The 15179-nt window shown below is 40.6% G+C and overlaps 5 protein-coding genes across 6 annotated transcripts; 1 reads left to right on the top strand and 4 right to left on the bottom strand.

The window, feature by feature from the left end:
• Positions 1–26: 26 nt before the first annotated feature.
• On the bottom strand, positions 27–2607 carry LOC105169759 (putative amidase At4g34880). 2 transcript variants are annotated; one of them, XM_011090264.3, is made up of 5 exons: positions 1912–2607; positions 1379–1593; positions 1002–1244; positions 709–907; positions 27–607 (listed from the first exon to the last, which is right to left on the bottom strand). In XM_011090264.3, the coding sequence occupies exons 1-5, from the start codon at positions 2458–2460 to the stop codon at positions 233–235; spliced, it is 1581 nt and encodes a 526-aa protein (XP_011088566.2). In that variant the 5' UTR covers positions 2461–2607; the 3' UTR covers positions 27–232. The 2 variants fall into 2 exon arrangements, with proteins under 2 accessions (XP_011088566.2, XP_011088567.2); XM_011090265.3 differs by having other exon boundaries at positions 1379–1577; positions 2010–2607.
• A 131-nt stretch (positions 2608–2738) lies between these two features.
• LOC105169758 (Pollen Ole e 1 allergen and extensin family protein) lies at positions 2739–4814 on the bottom strand. Its single transcript, XM_011090262.3, has 3 exons — positions 4435–4814; positions 3544–3976; positions 2739–3322 (listed from the first exon to the last, which is right to left on the bottom strand). Exons 1-3 carry the CDS (start codon positions 4583–4585, stop codon positions 2968–2970), a joined length of 939 nt encoding a protein of 312 aa, XP_011088564.1. The 5' UTR covers positions 4586–4814; the 3' UTR covers positions 2739–2967.
• Positions 4815–6662: 1848 nt separating this feature from the next.
• On the bottom strand, positions 6663–9097 carry LOC105169757 (eukaryotic translation initiation factor 4B3). Its single transcript, XM_011090261.3, has 2 exons — positions 7857–9097; positions 6663–7069 (listed from the first exon to the last, which is right to left on the bottom strand). The coding sequence occupies exons 1-2, from the start codon at positions 8996–8998 to the stop codon at positions 6985–6987; spliced, it is 1227 nt and encodes a 408-aa protein (XP_011088563.1). The 5' UTR covers positions 8999–9097; the 3' UTR covers positions 6663–6984.
• Positions 9098–9790: 693 nt separating this feature from the next.
• Positions 9791–13526, bottom strand: LOC105169756 (putative magnesium transporter NIPA6). The gene is made up of 9 exons (XM_011090260.3): positions 12967–13526; positions 12396–12452; positions 12208–12298; positions 11950–12110; positions 11726–11853; positions 11439–11576; positions 10831–10923; positions 10602–10731; positions 9791–10264 (listed from the first exon to the last, which is right to left on the bottom strand). Exons 1-9 carry the CDS (start codon positions 13088–13090, stop codon positions 10176–10178), a joined length of 1011 nt encoding a protein of 336 aa, XP_011088562.1. The 5' UTR covers positions 13091–13526; the 3' UTR covers positions 9791–10175.
• Positions 13527–14391: 865 nt separating this feature from the next.
• Positions 14392–15081, top strand: LOC105169755 (small ribosomal subunit protein cS23). Its single transcript, XM_011090259.3, has one exon. It carries the CDS (start codon positions 14462–14464, stop codon positions 14975–14977), a length of 516 nt encoding a protein of 171 aa, XP_011088561.1. The 5' UTR covers positions 14392–14461; the 3' UTR covers positions 14978–15081.
• Positions 15082–15179: the final 98 nt, after the last annotated feature.

Raw genomic sequence — 15179 nt, 5'->3', positions numbered from 1 at the left:
AAGCGCCGACAAGAATGCCACATGCGTCTCATAAAGTCTTTACGAAAACGATTTTATTTAAGATTAGCGTACACTATATGTAGCCCTTTTAAGTTTCAACCTGAATTATAAAGCATCCGAGTTTGAATCTAAACACAAGCAAAGTACAGAAAGGTTTTTGCTGGATTTGAGTACGTTAAGAATGCGTGAAGCATTGGGAAAATCACACACGCATTGATGACTTCCAAATGCATTACACAAAAGCTAACTCAATTGATCTGAAAGGAGGGGGCTTCCGAATTAGAGTGGCTTGTTCAAACGCATAAGCAATCTCGATCAGTGTAGGTTCTGTGCCTTTTAGGCCACCGAAGAAAATGCCGAAGGGCATGCCATCTAAGTCGTACCCAGCAGGAACCGTGATAGCTGGAAACCCCCCAATTGCTAGAACAGTTGATGCATCCGAACCCAGTGTAACAATTGCATCCAACTCATTTTCCAACATCAGCTTCTCAAACCCGTCTCGAGACAGATTCTCCATCATTTCTATAGCCTGTCTCTCTTCCTCTCCAATCCCATTTGTTGAGTCTGCAGCTACTAGAATCTCCTGACCGAATTCCTCACTTCTTTCCTGCAACAACCAGTATATAGTTCAGATCATGAATTTCATGCAAAAAACTGAATGATAGTACCAAATCAACATGAACCGGCGTCATTTTACTGAGGACTAACCAAATCAGGATTGTTCTGGTTGAAGATTATAATGTCGGATAATGACCTCACTGGAGAAGTGGTTAGTTCTCTCAAATAGTCGTTTAGAGAAAGCTTGAACTCAGCCATCAAAGCCAATGCCTCTCCGCATAGTAAAGGGTTCAGGATCACATCAATGTTTGGTAGCTCCAAATTATCTAGTATGATTCCACCCTTCTCCCTTGAGATGCAAAACCACCAATATATTATTTCGATGATGCTTGCATGGAACTAATTTGAAATTCTAATTTGTCTCAACTACGTTTAAATTTCACCTTAAGGTTTGAAGGTGGCCCTCAAAAACTGGACTGGATACAGATATTTTTGAAAGGGCCAAGAATGGATATTTTATGACACCCAATCTCTTTCCCTTGAGCCCATCTTCATTGAGAAACTGTGTATAGCCACCCAGTGGAATGAACTTGGCTGCAGCCTTTGTGGCTTCTGAGTCCCTTGGATCAAAGCCGACGATTGAATCCAGCACATTAACAGCATCAGAAACTGTTCTGCATATGGGCCTGAATTCATTTTCATAATAAGCTAGTATCCAGGAAACTCAATATTCGCAAGAATACTAGAAATATCATAACCTAGAAGTTGGGATTAAACGAGATACAAGATGGAAAGTAGTCAATTTTGCAAATGTGATTACCCAACAGTATCCTGTCTCGGTGAAAGAGGGATAACACCAGCTCGGCTAGTGAGTCCAACAGTGGGCTTGATAGCTACGACAGAATTATGATCGCCAGGGCAGATGAGGGATCCATCAGTCTCAGTCCCCAGCGATACCATGACCATGTTTGCTGCTACTGATATTGCTGATCCACTACTTGAACCGCATGGATCTCCACCTTTCACATAAGGATTCTGGATTAGATCACCACAAAGAAAAACAAATTATATGATAGCCTCAACCACAACGGCTGATCAATGCAAAAGCTAAGTCAGAGCTTAGCGCCAAAAACCTTATCTCAATAAGGTACATTGAATTCCCCAACTCAAATGCTACACAAATGATCCTCATGAATTTCATTATTCGTGTTATAACATCCTTCTTCCTGGCTATTCTAGTAAGGTTTCTCGTTCAGATGCAACCCTATAATACTTAGTAAATCTTAAGGCTGTTAAAAAAGGGTAATTCTTCAACTATAACAACTATCTGAAAGAAATAGGAGAGAGACTAACCACACCCTGGCCAGCTCTGGCACACCACCCATCGGGGATACCAGGCGACCGGAAGTGGTACCACTCGCTCATACTCGTCTTTCCCAAAATCACCGCACCTGCATTCCTCAGTCGCTCCACCACTCCAGCGTCACGTGGCGCCACCGCCCCCAGCAGGGCGTACGACCCAGCAGTGGTGTTAAGCTTGTCCCTGGTAGCTATACTGTCCTTCAGGAGCACCGGAATTCCGTGGAGAGCTGGACGGCTGCCATTGTTTCCCTCCCTCTCAACATCAGCCCTATCCGCCTGATAAACCGCGTCGGGATTTACTTCGATTACGCTGCGAAGCTCCGGATTCAGACTTTCGATGCGGTTCAAGTAGTAGTCAATGAGTCGGCGGGAGGTGAGCTTCTTCTCGGTGAATGCGCGCTGCACGTCCTTGATGGTCGCTTCCTGTATTGTGAAATCCTGGGCATCGATCTTGAAGAGCGGGCCTGAGAGAAGAAGAAGTAGGAGAATGATGAGAGGCTGGGAGAGGAGAAATGACGGGTCCCATCTGATCCTCTCCATGGCCTTGTTTTCTCACAAGCTTGCTTCTTTCGTTTCTGTGTTCTGGTCTGGTATATCAACAGATAAAGTCAACTCAGGTTTCCCGTCAAACAAATTGAATCGATTACAGCTCGACTTTAATTAACTACAATCTAAGAATTCTCACTCTCGCTAGTCGATTAATATTAGATTAGAGCTAATTAAAAATGTCAAGATAGTGTTTGAATGAGAGAGACAGCAGACTGCACACAAGTAGTCTGAAATACGAATCGGGCCTCTCATATGAATATAATGGCGTATAATGCAAAGTAACGTTTTATTCCAGCCTGAGTGAAAATGTAATGTTTCAGACGCTGAGAGTTCATATTTTTACATCTATCCATCCTCTTCCACTCAACAAACAACAAAAATACATACATAGACATAATGGGGGGTCTCTTCAATCTCTAGCCTTCATATTACAATCGTAAAAGCAAACATAGGAAAGAACCAATATGTATGCAATGATCCTGGACAGAGGTAATAAAATCACTTGCAAGTAGTGAATCTGCAAGTGGCATTAGTGCCCGTGCCTGAATTTGCCCTCATGAAGCTCAAAGCAGTGTGGAGGACATGTCGGGTCGACCCCATCAGCGCCCAATTCATGTGCTGGATGACACCAAGAGGATGGTAGGGGAACTGGATGCTGTTGTAGGAGTTGAGAAGTGCAGTCGTCCCTTCTCGCAGGAGGGTTCTATAGGGATCCCCTCTTCCCCTCATACCTTGCCCCAGGGTCATATCTGTGCCGTATTTATGGGCAGCAATCAGCCCGAAAACCACAGCTACTTTCGTGTCCGGGGTCACCACCTTCCAGTAGCATCTGTATTCAGGCATCATCCATTTCCTACAACACAAGAAGTACCAAACTTGATTTAGCTGCACTTTTGATCAAAAACTTAAGACTCATGTGCTGGTGACATATATTGCTTGTCACCAACACACTTGTCAATTATGTTTTACATTAAGGTTCTCCTGCGATCATCTGAAATTTGTAATGTAAAACACGGTGCAGAAATTTCAAGATGTGTCAACTGTGATTATTACGCTCTAAAACCATCAACTCACTGGTATGGGCAAGCTGAAGCTTCCAAGAACGATACTGGAGGCATTGGAGGCAACCTAGGAACTGGTGGCAAAGGTGGCTGCTGAGGTGCCGGTGGCGGTATAACCAGTGGAGGATTGGAAGGGGCAACCGGGTTGGGGGTAGCAGCTTTCGGGCAAAAGGACATGGGCTCTGCAGGCTGAGCAAGCAATGGATCCACCGTGTACATTTCAGTGTCAAACATATCGAACATGAGTCTTACATACTTGGGTGGACCAGCTACTGCCCCACAGCCATTTGATCCTTGCCCGCTGCCCGAAACCTGGGTGTAGCAGCCACTCAAGTTTGGTGTGCCCTCAAACCTCATAGCGTAGTTTCCTACCCAATTTGTGGTTTCTTCTCCCCATGTTGTGAATTGACCATCACTGCCTGGACAGGCCATTGTCACTTTTACTCCTGTATAAAACAATATTTCATCTCACTGTAAGTATTTTTAAAATAATAGCAAATTTCATACAGAATCGCTCCTCCTTAATTTCAGCAAAACCTTGGAAAGCTGTCAGGAATTAATCTTAGCTAATAGCTTATGTTGTTAATCATTAGTTAACTGAAATCTGAGATCTGCTTATCTATCGTTCTTCATTGATTTCACTTCCTCAGAAATAGAGGAAAAAGAAAATAAGTAGGATTCAAGAATTCCCACATTTAAGATTAAAAACTATAACTTTACCAGGTACAAAACTATGTTATAGGAGTAGTCACTGTAATGAAAGTTGGCCCACCAGATATACATTAATGTTTCAGATTTGTAAACAAGGAACTGTTGAGCGATTAGTCACCAACTATAAGCAACAAAGAAACATAAATCCAAAATCCACCCAGAGAAACAAAATGCAAGAACCATAGAAATGTACCATATGAGGGATAATCGAAAAGGGATATCTGGCCATCTTTACATTGGTCACAGAACACTGTTCCAGTGACCATGGCATCTCCATGAGCTCCATCAATGGATGCTGCAACAATTAGAAAAGCTGTGAAGAAAAGCTTCTTTGACCAATCCATGGACTCTGAGAAGCTGTGAGCAGACGAAAAGCTGCCAAGACAAGAATAAGTAGTAAAGCCTGTAAAGAGAATTCTTGGTGTGAACGAATGTGAATAAGCGCTTAACTAAGGAAAAAGGAAAAGTTGGCAGTAATTATCAGTGCTGTTGCTTCAACTCTCAACTGCCTGCATTTATGAGCTACGAACTGAAACAAGTGTCTTCTGAGATCGAGGGAAAGGTACGGATTTGCATTTAAGGCTGCTGGAATTATTAGAATCCAGCTTCCATCACTCCCGATCAAAGTTGCACCCTTTTTTTCTTTTTTTTTTTTTCCATATTTCAACGATAAAAGTTGCACTTTGTTTCAAGAATTGTAAGCATTAATAGGAAAGGGATCAATAGTTGTCCAATGACTCCAACAAGGTCTCAGCGTCTAATTTATTCTCCCTGTAGAAGGAAGGAAAAGGGACATGGATTTAAATCACCCCATCAACCTTTGCCTGCTTTTATTATTTCCGGAATATACATTTTCTTTGGTAGCTTCCTATTTAATCTGATAAAACATTTTCAAGAAAAGAAAATATATTAGTGGTAAACAGACTAATTAGTGACAAAAATTGAGCGCATGAAGGAAAGAGGTCATGCCTAATGGCAGTCAAGAAAGTAGTTCTACTGTAAAAATCATGTGCCAACAAGGTTCTGTATGCATGGATGGGGTGGCATTGAACCCATTCATTCCCCCTGTCAAATAGCAATGACCAGTAGAATTTGAAGAACTAAACTTACATAAAGGCCCTGTATATGTTTTTAACCCAACCTGCTAACTGTTTTCATTCTTTAATTTTCTCTTACCTATGTGTTTCGTATTCAATATGTTTCGTCTTTCAGAGATGAGAGGCAGCTGTCGAAATTGTGTGTTTCTAGAAGAAGATGGCGTGGGATGCTTCTATACCTATAATCTGAAATTGGCCCTGTTGAGGGGTACGCATATTAGTGCAGACGCACATTGCAATTAAAGTCAAACCGCCATTGTCATCTGGGATCCTTCCGTGGAAAATTTTGAAGAATTTATTTCATTAATTTAACTAGTAGTTGCGTCTCATAATGATACTAGCTAACTAGTATCCAACTCCTAAGATGGTCCATTATAATTCTACAGTTTCTTAGAAAATGCTTGTTCATTCCTATGGCAAACTCCATCCATGAATCAGGATCCGCAGACGCACAGAAAGTTGAGAAACCAAACTCAATAATGGGGGCAAAGTGAGACAGAAAACAGTAATTGGCAACTTGGTGCAAGCATAGTTCTTTCCACTTACAGAGAGTTGGTACCAATCAATCTCCTGGTTGGAAGAAGGATTATTTCCTTTCTTCTTGGTATCATTGTAAAGTCAAAACCAAATTTGGGGGATGTTTGACATGAGTTTCTGTCATCAGGTAGTTTACCGTAAAATAGGAATGAGCTTACTGGGAACCCAGACTCAACAAAATAAAGCATAAACAGCAGCAACCACCAAAACAAACAGAACCAGCTTTATAGCAAAACCTTGCAATTGAATCTCATTTACCTTAGAACACATGCAGCTGTCACAGGAAATAGTAGAACTCCAGAAGTCCTATATAAAGAGCAACATAATGAACCTTGCAAACCGGTTGGTCCAGATCATTCGCATCCAAAACATAATGCATATGTATAAAAGGTAATTACCAAGCAAAATACAGCAACGCTTCAACTAATCCTGAAAACTGCAGAGCTAATCCATCTTGACCGGGACAAAAGCAAAACACTGAGAATGCTTCAGTGATGAATATATAAGTTGAAAACAATATTTAGAAGGAAGCTCTATATACTCGTAGCTACAACAGCAATGCTCTCCCCAAATTAGTTTTCCTCGTCAGATGTACCATAGGAATATCAGAGAAATAGGACCGAACCATACTTCCAATATAATGAAACAATTTCAGGGAAACAACGGAATGTATTCCCACTCAACAGAGATTTGAGTTTAGAAGCATAAAAGTAAAATGATGTCTGTGAGTATGTATGAGAAACAGGTTAAGGTCCTTTCTTCTTTTGCTTGAGCTTGAATAACATCATTTCCACAATGCAGAACGGACTCAAAAAATATTATAGAAACACATTGAATAGTCGCCACACCAAGTACAAACAACCCATAAAGGCCATTGAAGAAATCTACCTGTAAGTCTACCAAAATTGCTCTACAATGTGCACTGGAATGATGTTTGTAACAAAAAACAAAACCAAAGGAAGAAAAACTCTAGAACCAACATACTATAAATTCAGCACATCAATTCTGCATGCCAGATTCAACTATGTTACTTTCAAGAGGAGTCCAACCATCAACTCTTTATGCCACATTGTGTATTGTCCCTTCCTTTTCAAAGAACACCCCGCATATCATATCTGAGTATCTCCCTCTTTAGCCTCTTCAACATGTCCGTTTTCAGTGCTCTCAGCAGGTTCATTTTCAGATTCACCGGAACTAACCAAAAATAAAAGTAAAGATAAGCTTAATGACTGCAAAAAAAAAAGGCTTCAACCACAATATTAAAGAGTTAGTCTTGAAAATATCAAGATTGGCTCAAATTCTAATGCCTTGCTTTACTTTTCCACAGATATTTCATTAGTGTGCCAGAAAAACTCATGTCCATTTATAATGGGCATTGACAAGATGATAAAATGTCTAATGGTCACGAGTATACATTATGACAATCAATTATTATAATGCATCCAACCAAGTTAACCTCAAAATCAGCTAATGCATGAGATAAAAGATATTGCAATAATACAAAACTGATGCACATGTCGCCAAAATAATTGCACTTGCAGAGCAAACAATTATGAACACAGCCACCACCTACATGTTGGATTAATCAATATAACAGAAAAGTCATATATGGCCTTCGCACCAGCAAATAACCATGGTCTGGTGGTAGGCTAGACAGCCCCATCTAAATAGAGCTTAATAGAGGCCTTCAATGCTTTGTTTGGTTGTCCAAAATAAGGACAAAGTTTTTAAACAATCCCCATCATCTTATTAGATCCCATATGCCATCATCTATGAGATATACAGAGTACTAAAAGTAGATAATCATTCAATCCAGTACAGCTGAATAAAACCAACACATCGCATTGTGTTTCTAGACAATACACCAAATGCCAAGCATAAAGCCATTATCAACCAAGATATAAACTTTCAAAAATTTTCAGCAATCAAAAGATTTCAATATTCTCGACAGTTCATACAATTTCATAACTAAATCACCAACCTCTGGGAAGGCAAATCAGCTGATTCTTGCTTCCTCCAAGCCCTCTCAGTCTTATCTTCCAGGCGAGACCTGTCTCTCCCATTTCCGCTCCAAAAGCTTCTCTTTGGCGCATCAGAGGGTCCCGCAGAAACAACCTCCCTAATCTTAGTAGACTCAAGCTTTTCCTCGATCTCTTTCCAATCTTGGCCCTTCTCCTTCAATACCTCCTCCCTTGGCCTGGCCTCACCAAATGGATTGGTTCCCTTAGGCTTCACCACACTGGCACTGTCACTTTTCTGCCCTTCCACAACCGGCAGTGTTCTAGGCTGCAGATTCAACCTCGGCCTACCACTAACACTCCCATCCTCGTTTTTCCTCCCCCAACTCTCAGAATCTGCCCCATTCGACTCAAGACCCCCTACTCTCCTCTCCCTCAAGCTATCAAACGCTCCACCAATCCTGCGCCCCTCCTCTTCCTTCCTCAACACCCAATTACTCGAATCTGCACCACCATTACTAGATTCCAACCCGAAACCCCCTCTCCTCTCATGTCTCCTGTTCTCCGAGGGAACAAAACTCTTTTTCAACGCCCAATTATCAACTTCATCTGCTCGCGATTGCGAATCCGAGAAAAAACCCCCTCTTTCTCCCCTGTCCCTTCTCTCAAACCCATTATTACTAGACGACTTCTTCCCCGCAGCCCAATCATCAGTCTCATCAGCCCTAGAGGGCACAAATTCACGATTAGACTCCCGATTAAAGCTTCCCTGACGCCGCGGTTGCTCATCCCTCATGCCGCCACCGTAGGATCTGAATCCGCCGCCAAGTTTATTCCGATCGAGCTCCTCGGCCGAACGCTGACGCGGACCCGTAGGAAGAACCAAGAGCTCGTCCGGCGTCAAGCCCTTCGGCTGAGACGCTGACGGCTTAGCCGCGCCGTACGTGGTGAATTCCTGAAGAGAAAGTGTCTGCGCCTTCTTTTTCTTAGTTTTCTTGGCGGCGGCGGCGGCAAGAGAGGGGAACTCGGCAGTTTCGGCGGCAATGGAATGACCGTTAGCGGCATCGGCATCTTCCTTGTGTTGCTGGAGGAGCTCCGTCTCGTTCTCCTCCGAATCCAGAGCCCATGCGCCTGGTTTAGCCCACGCGCTGACAGTTGCCGCCATCCTCGCTTTCTCGAAAACTCTCTCTTTGTGGTGGTGTGATAGTGCGTGTAGCGATAGGTTTTGTGGAGATTTTGGGTCTGGTAGAAATAGAAGATGCCAACCCCCAAGCCTGATTGGTTGGTTATATACATCTAAAAGCAGAAGCAGCACACGTAGATTAGTAGAATTGGGGATCCGAGGGCCGAGAGTCCCAGTCCAAAAGGGATTATACGGCCCAGATTACTTTACTTGTGATTTTAATTGTTTCATGTAAATTGAAATTTGGGTAGTATTATAATTAGATTAGGTGAGGTGGCATGTGTAGAATGGTTGGCTCTGGTTTGTGCCAAGCCAACAGGGAAAAGACATCCCAGCCACATACTCCTTATACCGTCTACCCTTTTCCTTTTTTTTTTTTTTAATAATAATACAAATATAAAATAAAAACCCTTTATTATTTTATTAATTTATTATGATTTTCAAATATTTGTAAACTTTTCATTGCATCCAATTACCAATCAATCATAATCCTTAGATCTTAGTTAAATAATTATAAGTTAAAGCAGAGATGGGATGGGACAGCTCATACAAATGTAACTGATAAAGGCTAGTTTCAAAGCCAATTTTAGATGGGGGTGGCAAGGCAAGTGAGCGGTGAGCAGAAAGGTGCTGGATTTATGGAGGGGCGTTGTGATGTGAATGCAGTTGCAGTTTTGCAGTTGGAGTTGGGCATTGCCAACACAAAACATACATGCAATTTCTGTACCTTTCCACTTTATTCACACCACACAATATAATCAACATCCACCAACCTAATCAATAAGTATAATTCGTATATAAAAATTCATCAACTATACAACAAATTGGTACAATCAGAACTAATTTGAGGGGGGGGGGGGGGGGAATCAAGTCAAACTATAATCAGCAACAAACATATCTTAAAGCAAACGATCGTAAAGAGAACTTTTAATAACAAAGAATTAAAAAACCAGGGGCATATCTACAAATTCTCTTCGTAGGTAACTTCATTGATGCAATTCCCAGCAGAGGTTAAAGAAGGCCAAATTCCTTCCTTTGTTGCAGAATAAACTCTGCCCGTGAATCCATTAACCCAGAAGTGTAGGCATTGGTTTGTGGCGAAAAGGATAACAGCTGGGAATTATAATTATGTTCCATGTTTGTATGTCAAAATTTTTGGTTAATCAAAGTAGTCTGAGTTATCCAATCTGATAAAAGGAGCCTCTTGTAAAGCTTTTGATGGATCTCCATCATACCAAGTTATGGTTCCTGCATGCAGTTAACAAGTGTATAGTGTTAGTTCAAGCTAAAATCAATAGAGAGTCACGAGACAAGCATTTTGCTCGCATATAGACGCCATCAAGAACAGAACAAAAGCAAGTCAACTATGAAAATCAGCATGCTACGTTTCTTAAAGTTATCTTTTAATTCAAAAGGAGGAGATATATCATGAGAAACCTTCCCAGATAAATAACATTGACCTTCAATCATAATTTTCTTACTGTAGATAATTAGAAAAAAAAAACAAGCCTCTGTGTGGTTTCTTAATGAACTGAAATCAGAGGTTCAGAGCTGCCTCAAATGGACAGCTCCAAGAAAGTTTCACCTTTTGGAATTCCTGTGGTAGCTGTTGGCTCTTCTTCTCTTGTCATGTGAAGTATGACAGTTCCTGTGAGAACCGTGATGAATCCGCATATTTCAGAGGTTATGCTGCTAAGATTCTGACCTGACCAGTCCTGCAAAAGTAGGAATTATTATTGATAGTGCATCCACATTGTGCTGGCTCCAGTAAAGGCTTTCATGATAGAGTATGACTTCAAAAGTTTGCTTGTTACCTTGAACATTATAGCACTCGCAGTGATAGTCAGAGTTGTGAACATCACATAATATATAGGAGAAACAATTGCAGCATTGAAAGTGTCAAGTGCCTGAAGAAAAATGTTGAGTAACATGGTTGAGAGAGAGAAAGCTAAAAGATTCTGGGCAAAAACAATGTGAATATAGAAATTTCTAGAGGAAAAAGAAGTTAATTTGGAATGGCGGCCCAATATTTCAATGTTTCAGAAAATAAGAAACCTTGTAACTCAGATATTCAGCTTGCAGTCATAAATGAGGCATTAGATAGCTTAAAAGTTCCAGAGCTTAAACTTTTATGACAGACTAATCCAGGAGGATCATCAGATTCCCGACTAGTTTATCATATGAGACAGTGACAGGGACATGTATTGAGCATCATTTTGCTTAAGGGATGAATAACAAACGTACATAGTAAATGAAATAACAAAATCCATGCCCCAATACTGATGGAAAGACATGAATTCTTTAAGATTTGAGCATAACGTGATGCATAGGAAAGTTAGTGTATGCTTTCACTTTTTTATAATCAGAATATAACAACCGAAAGCATGACCGTAACAATGTCAATCATCATTGTTGTGGTTACCTTGTTCAGATAATTTAACTGTGTGATCACACAGATCACCGCAACCGAAAGGAAAAACCAAGTCTGAGCGTATCCAAATTGATTGATCCCCTCCAAAGTAAGTTTTATTGCTATCCCGATTGCCTTTATGCTTACAACCTTCATGATATTGAATACACAGCAAACTTAGGTAACAGAAGTTTCTCGATCAAACAATACAGAAGTATAAGCAGCCTCAATCACACTGAACACACACAACATTGATACAGGCATACACACTTAAAGAACATCAAGACAAAAGCAGTTACCGTAATTGCACCCATTAAGGAACAAATTCCTAGGTAAACCAGTACATTTGTCTGCCCATAGAGAGGCTGAAAATGCACAATCAGCACTAGCACCGTGGATAATGTAGCTGCCACATATATTAGAAATGCTGTAGACACAAACAACGAGCACAAATAAGCAATAGTTTAACTACAAAACATCACTGAACATGAAACTAAGAATAAAGAGCATACGAGATAGGAACCTGGTTGGGTAGCCAAATCCCAGACTTCTTGTACAGAAATCGGAGTTTGTTCTTGAGGGGCATGAATAACAATTACTACCGACCCTACGATGCAAGAAACGCATCCCAGTACGCCCATCTGTCTCAACCGTTCCTTTAACAGAAAGTGTGCCAGAACAGCACTTTTGGATTCATAAAAAAGGCATAAGTAAATGTTACATATCAAGAAATTTACTTTTTGCCACATGCAATAAATTTCGAAGTGTCTGAAAAACATACCTAACAATAATACTCAATGCACCAAGAGGAGTGACAAGAACAGCTGGAGCATAAATATAAGCAACAAAATTCGCAACCTCTCCAACAATCACTGCACAGAAGAGAATTAGCAACCACCAGCAAACACTTCCTTCCTGCTAGCAAACCAAGAGGAGCAAAAGGATAAAACATAAAAATCCACAACTCACTTGTAATCATGCCTGCCCACCAAAGAGGTTCTAATAAGTAAGTGTAGCCTCCAACACCTGCAGCACTAACAGAAGAACAATGAGTAGGCTGTGACTGATTGCACAGAGTAGGATTAGATTGTTTCAAGTGTTTCTAATCAAACTCCAATCCACTAACTAAGAATACATGGGAAAGAAAAAAATATAGTCAAGTTCCTGAACAGTCCATCATTTTGTCTAACTATGATCTATCCCCTTCCCCCCAATATGGCCACGATATCAAACTTACATTAGAAACCCCTCCAAGGATATCTATATTTTACTTTGTAGATGACTTAATTGCCAGTATATCAATCTTTCTCAATTCCTACTCGATAACAAACTTTCAAGAAACCAATTCACTTCCTCAATTTCACATCCATCAATCTGTAGACGCACCAAAGACGAACCACTATCGCCTGCTACGCAATGCCAACCACTAACCACAACCAAAAGCACTCATTCCACTCGAACTTACATCTTTATATAGATAATTTGAATCAATCAGATCTCTGCGAACGATTAGAATAGAATGGAAATTGAATGTACGTACCTGCGCGTGTACCAGCAGCAGAAGCCTGGCGAAGACCTTTTTTCTTCAAAATAAAGCTCGTTCCAATGAACAAACTCGACAGCATTGCCAATACTAATCCTCTGGTATTATCCGAAACCCCCATCACTCGTTCTCTCCGTCCCCTAACACACACGCACGGAGATGCTGTATCTTTATACTCGATATAGACTAATCAATCTGCCAAAAGAGAACACCCATTCCACTGTTTGATAAAGTCTACACAAAAAGAGCAAGTAAAAAACCGCAGAATCCGACGAAACCGAATTCCCTCCAATCACACGACCGGAGAATCTTCAACCACCAATGACGATAGAAAACAAAAAATGAAGGTAAAACGGTAATGCCGCCGGCGCTTTAACTGTTTACTGCTATCCAAACACACCTATGATTGTGGGTTCATAATGAATCGGCTACAACGGTGGGTGAAAAATGTAAGAGAAAAAAGGAAAGTAAAATGGAGTCAACGACTCAGCTGGCGGCGGACAGGTATGATCCCGAGGGAGGCGGAGCTGTATTTCTGATTTCTCTTTCTTCGTACATAATAATAATAATAAAATGTAGCTGTATTTGTATAGTGGCATATTACTGGCTGCGACTTGGTTTGGTGGGACCCACAGGCTTAGCTGGTTTTTTCTGTCCTTTTTCACATGTAAATGGAATTCAGTAAGTTGTTTTTGCGACCACTTTTGTGTCTTAGGGAAATCACTACAAACACCCAAACTTTCAATATATGATTAATTTTGCATGGTTTTTGTTGTAAATATTTTGGAGTGTCTCACTTTTACCTTTTGCTGTTATTAGTGTTGTGGGTAGGTCACTTTCACACTCACACTTTGTTGGCGTCGTAGCTTGGACAACTATTCAATTTCTGGAAATCTATCTCCTCATTTCTTTCAAACCAAAACTCTACCTTACTTATTTAATCCCCAAACAATCTATATATATATATATATGATGATTGTATTATTAAAATTTCTATAAATTGTTGAAATATTGCATTTAATTTTAAATAAATTTATTGCACGCAATTTTTTAGAGCATAGAGAAAAAAATTTATGATACAAAATGAAAAAAAATAAACAATCGACATAAAGAAGTCCGAGAGGAAAAAAAAAGTGGAGTGAGTGAGAGAAAAAAATAAATTATAATAAATTTATTAAAAATATAAAAAATTGTAAGAAAAAAAAATAGAAAAGGAAGGCAAGAGAAAAATGTGGATTAGTGGGGTGTGAGAAAAAATATATATATAATTGAGAGATTATTTTATATACGTCGGCCCAATAGTGGGCCTGATCCTTAATTGATTTCTGCTTGCTGGCCCAATAACCTGATTCAAAGCGGATTGAAGATACAAGACATTGGGCTACACCTCATCCGTTCCCTAATCAGCCCAGTTCCCACAGATATCTCTTGAATTTCCTCATCTCATTCCCCCAAAACCCCCACCCACAGACATAAACACAGTAGGAAGAAGATGTTATTATCAGTGGGAATTCAAGCTGTTTCAGGCAATCCTTCTTCAGATCCTTCTCTCCTCCCTCAGACTCAAATCTTCCCCACTCTGAAGACTCCATCGATTTCCTTATGCCCACAGCCCCTGAAGAAAGGAAAGCTTAGACCCGTCAGGATCTCTGCTTCATCTTCCTCACTCACCCAAGAATCATCAACCTTGGATGGTAAGAATGAGAGAAATAAAGGTAAAGAGAAGCTGGGAGTGGTGGTGAAGCCGATGGAGAGGCCAAGGCTGGTGTTGAAATTCATTTGGATGGAAAAGAACATCGGGATAGCTATAGACCAAGTGATTCCAGGCGGCCATGGCACTATTCCGTTGAGCCCGTATTATTTTTGGCCGAGAAAGGATGCTTGGGAGGAGCTGAAGGTTATGCTGGAGAGTAAGCCCTGGATTTCCAACAAGCAGATGGTTGTTCTGCTCAATCAGGCTACTGATATTATCAATTTGTGGCAGCAGAGTGGAGGGGACTTAGCTTAGTATTGATTTTGTGCTTATTGAGAAATGCAAGGTTTTGTTCCCTGCCACTATTGTTTCATTCACGTTTTTATTAGATATAATATAATTGTTATTTATTCTTGCTAGTTGTGTTTTCTGAATTCGTTTAACTTTGATTGATGGGCTTCCTTCCAAGTTAGGGGGTGGGGGGGTTGCACTTAGATGAAATGCAATGCAACACATG

Source organism: Sesamum indicum, linkage group LG8 (assembly GCF_026168435.1).
Source record: "Sesamum indicum cultivar Baizhima isolate 11 linkage group LG8, ASM2616843v1, whole genome shotgun sequence".
NCBI classification, from domain to species: domain Eukaryota; kingdom Viridiplantae; phylum Streptophyta; class Magnoliopsida; order Lamiales; family Pedaliaceae; genus Sesamum; species Sesamum indicum.
This window is presented reverse-complemented; position numbering and strand designations above follow the sequence as displayed.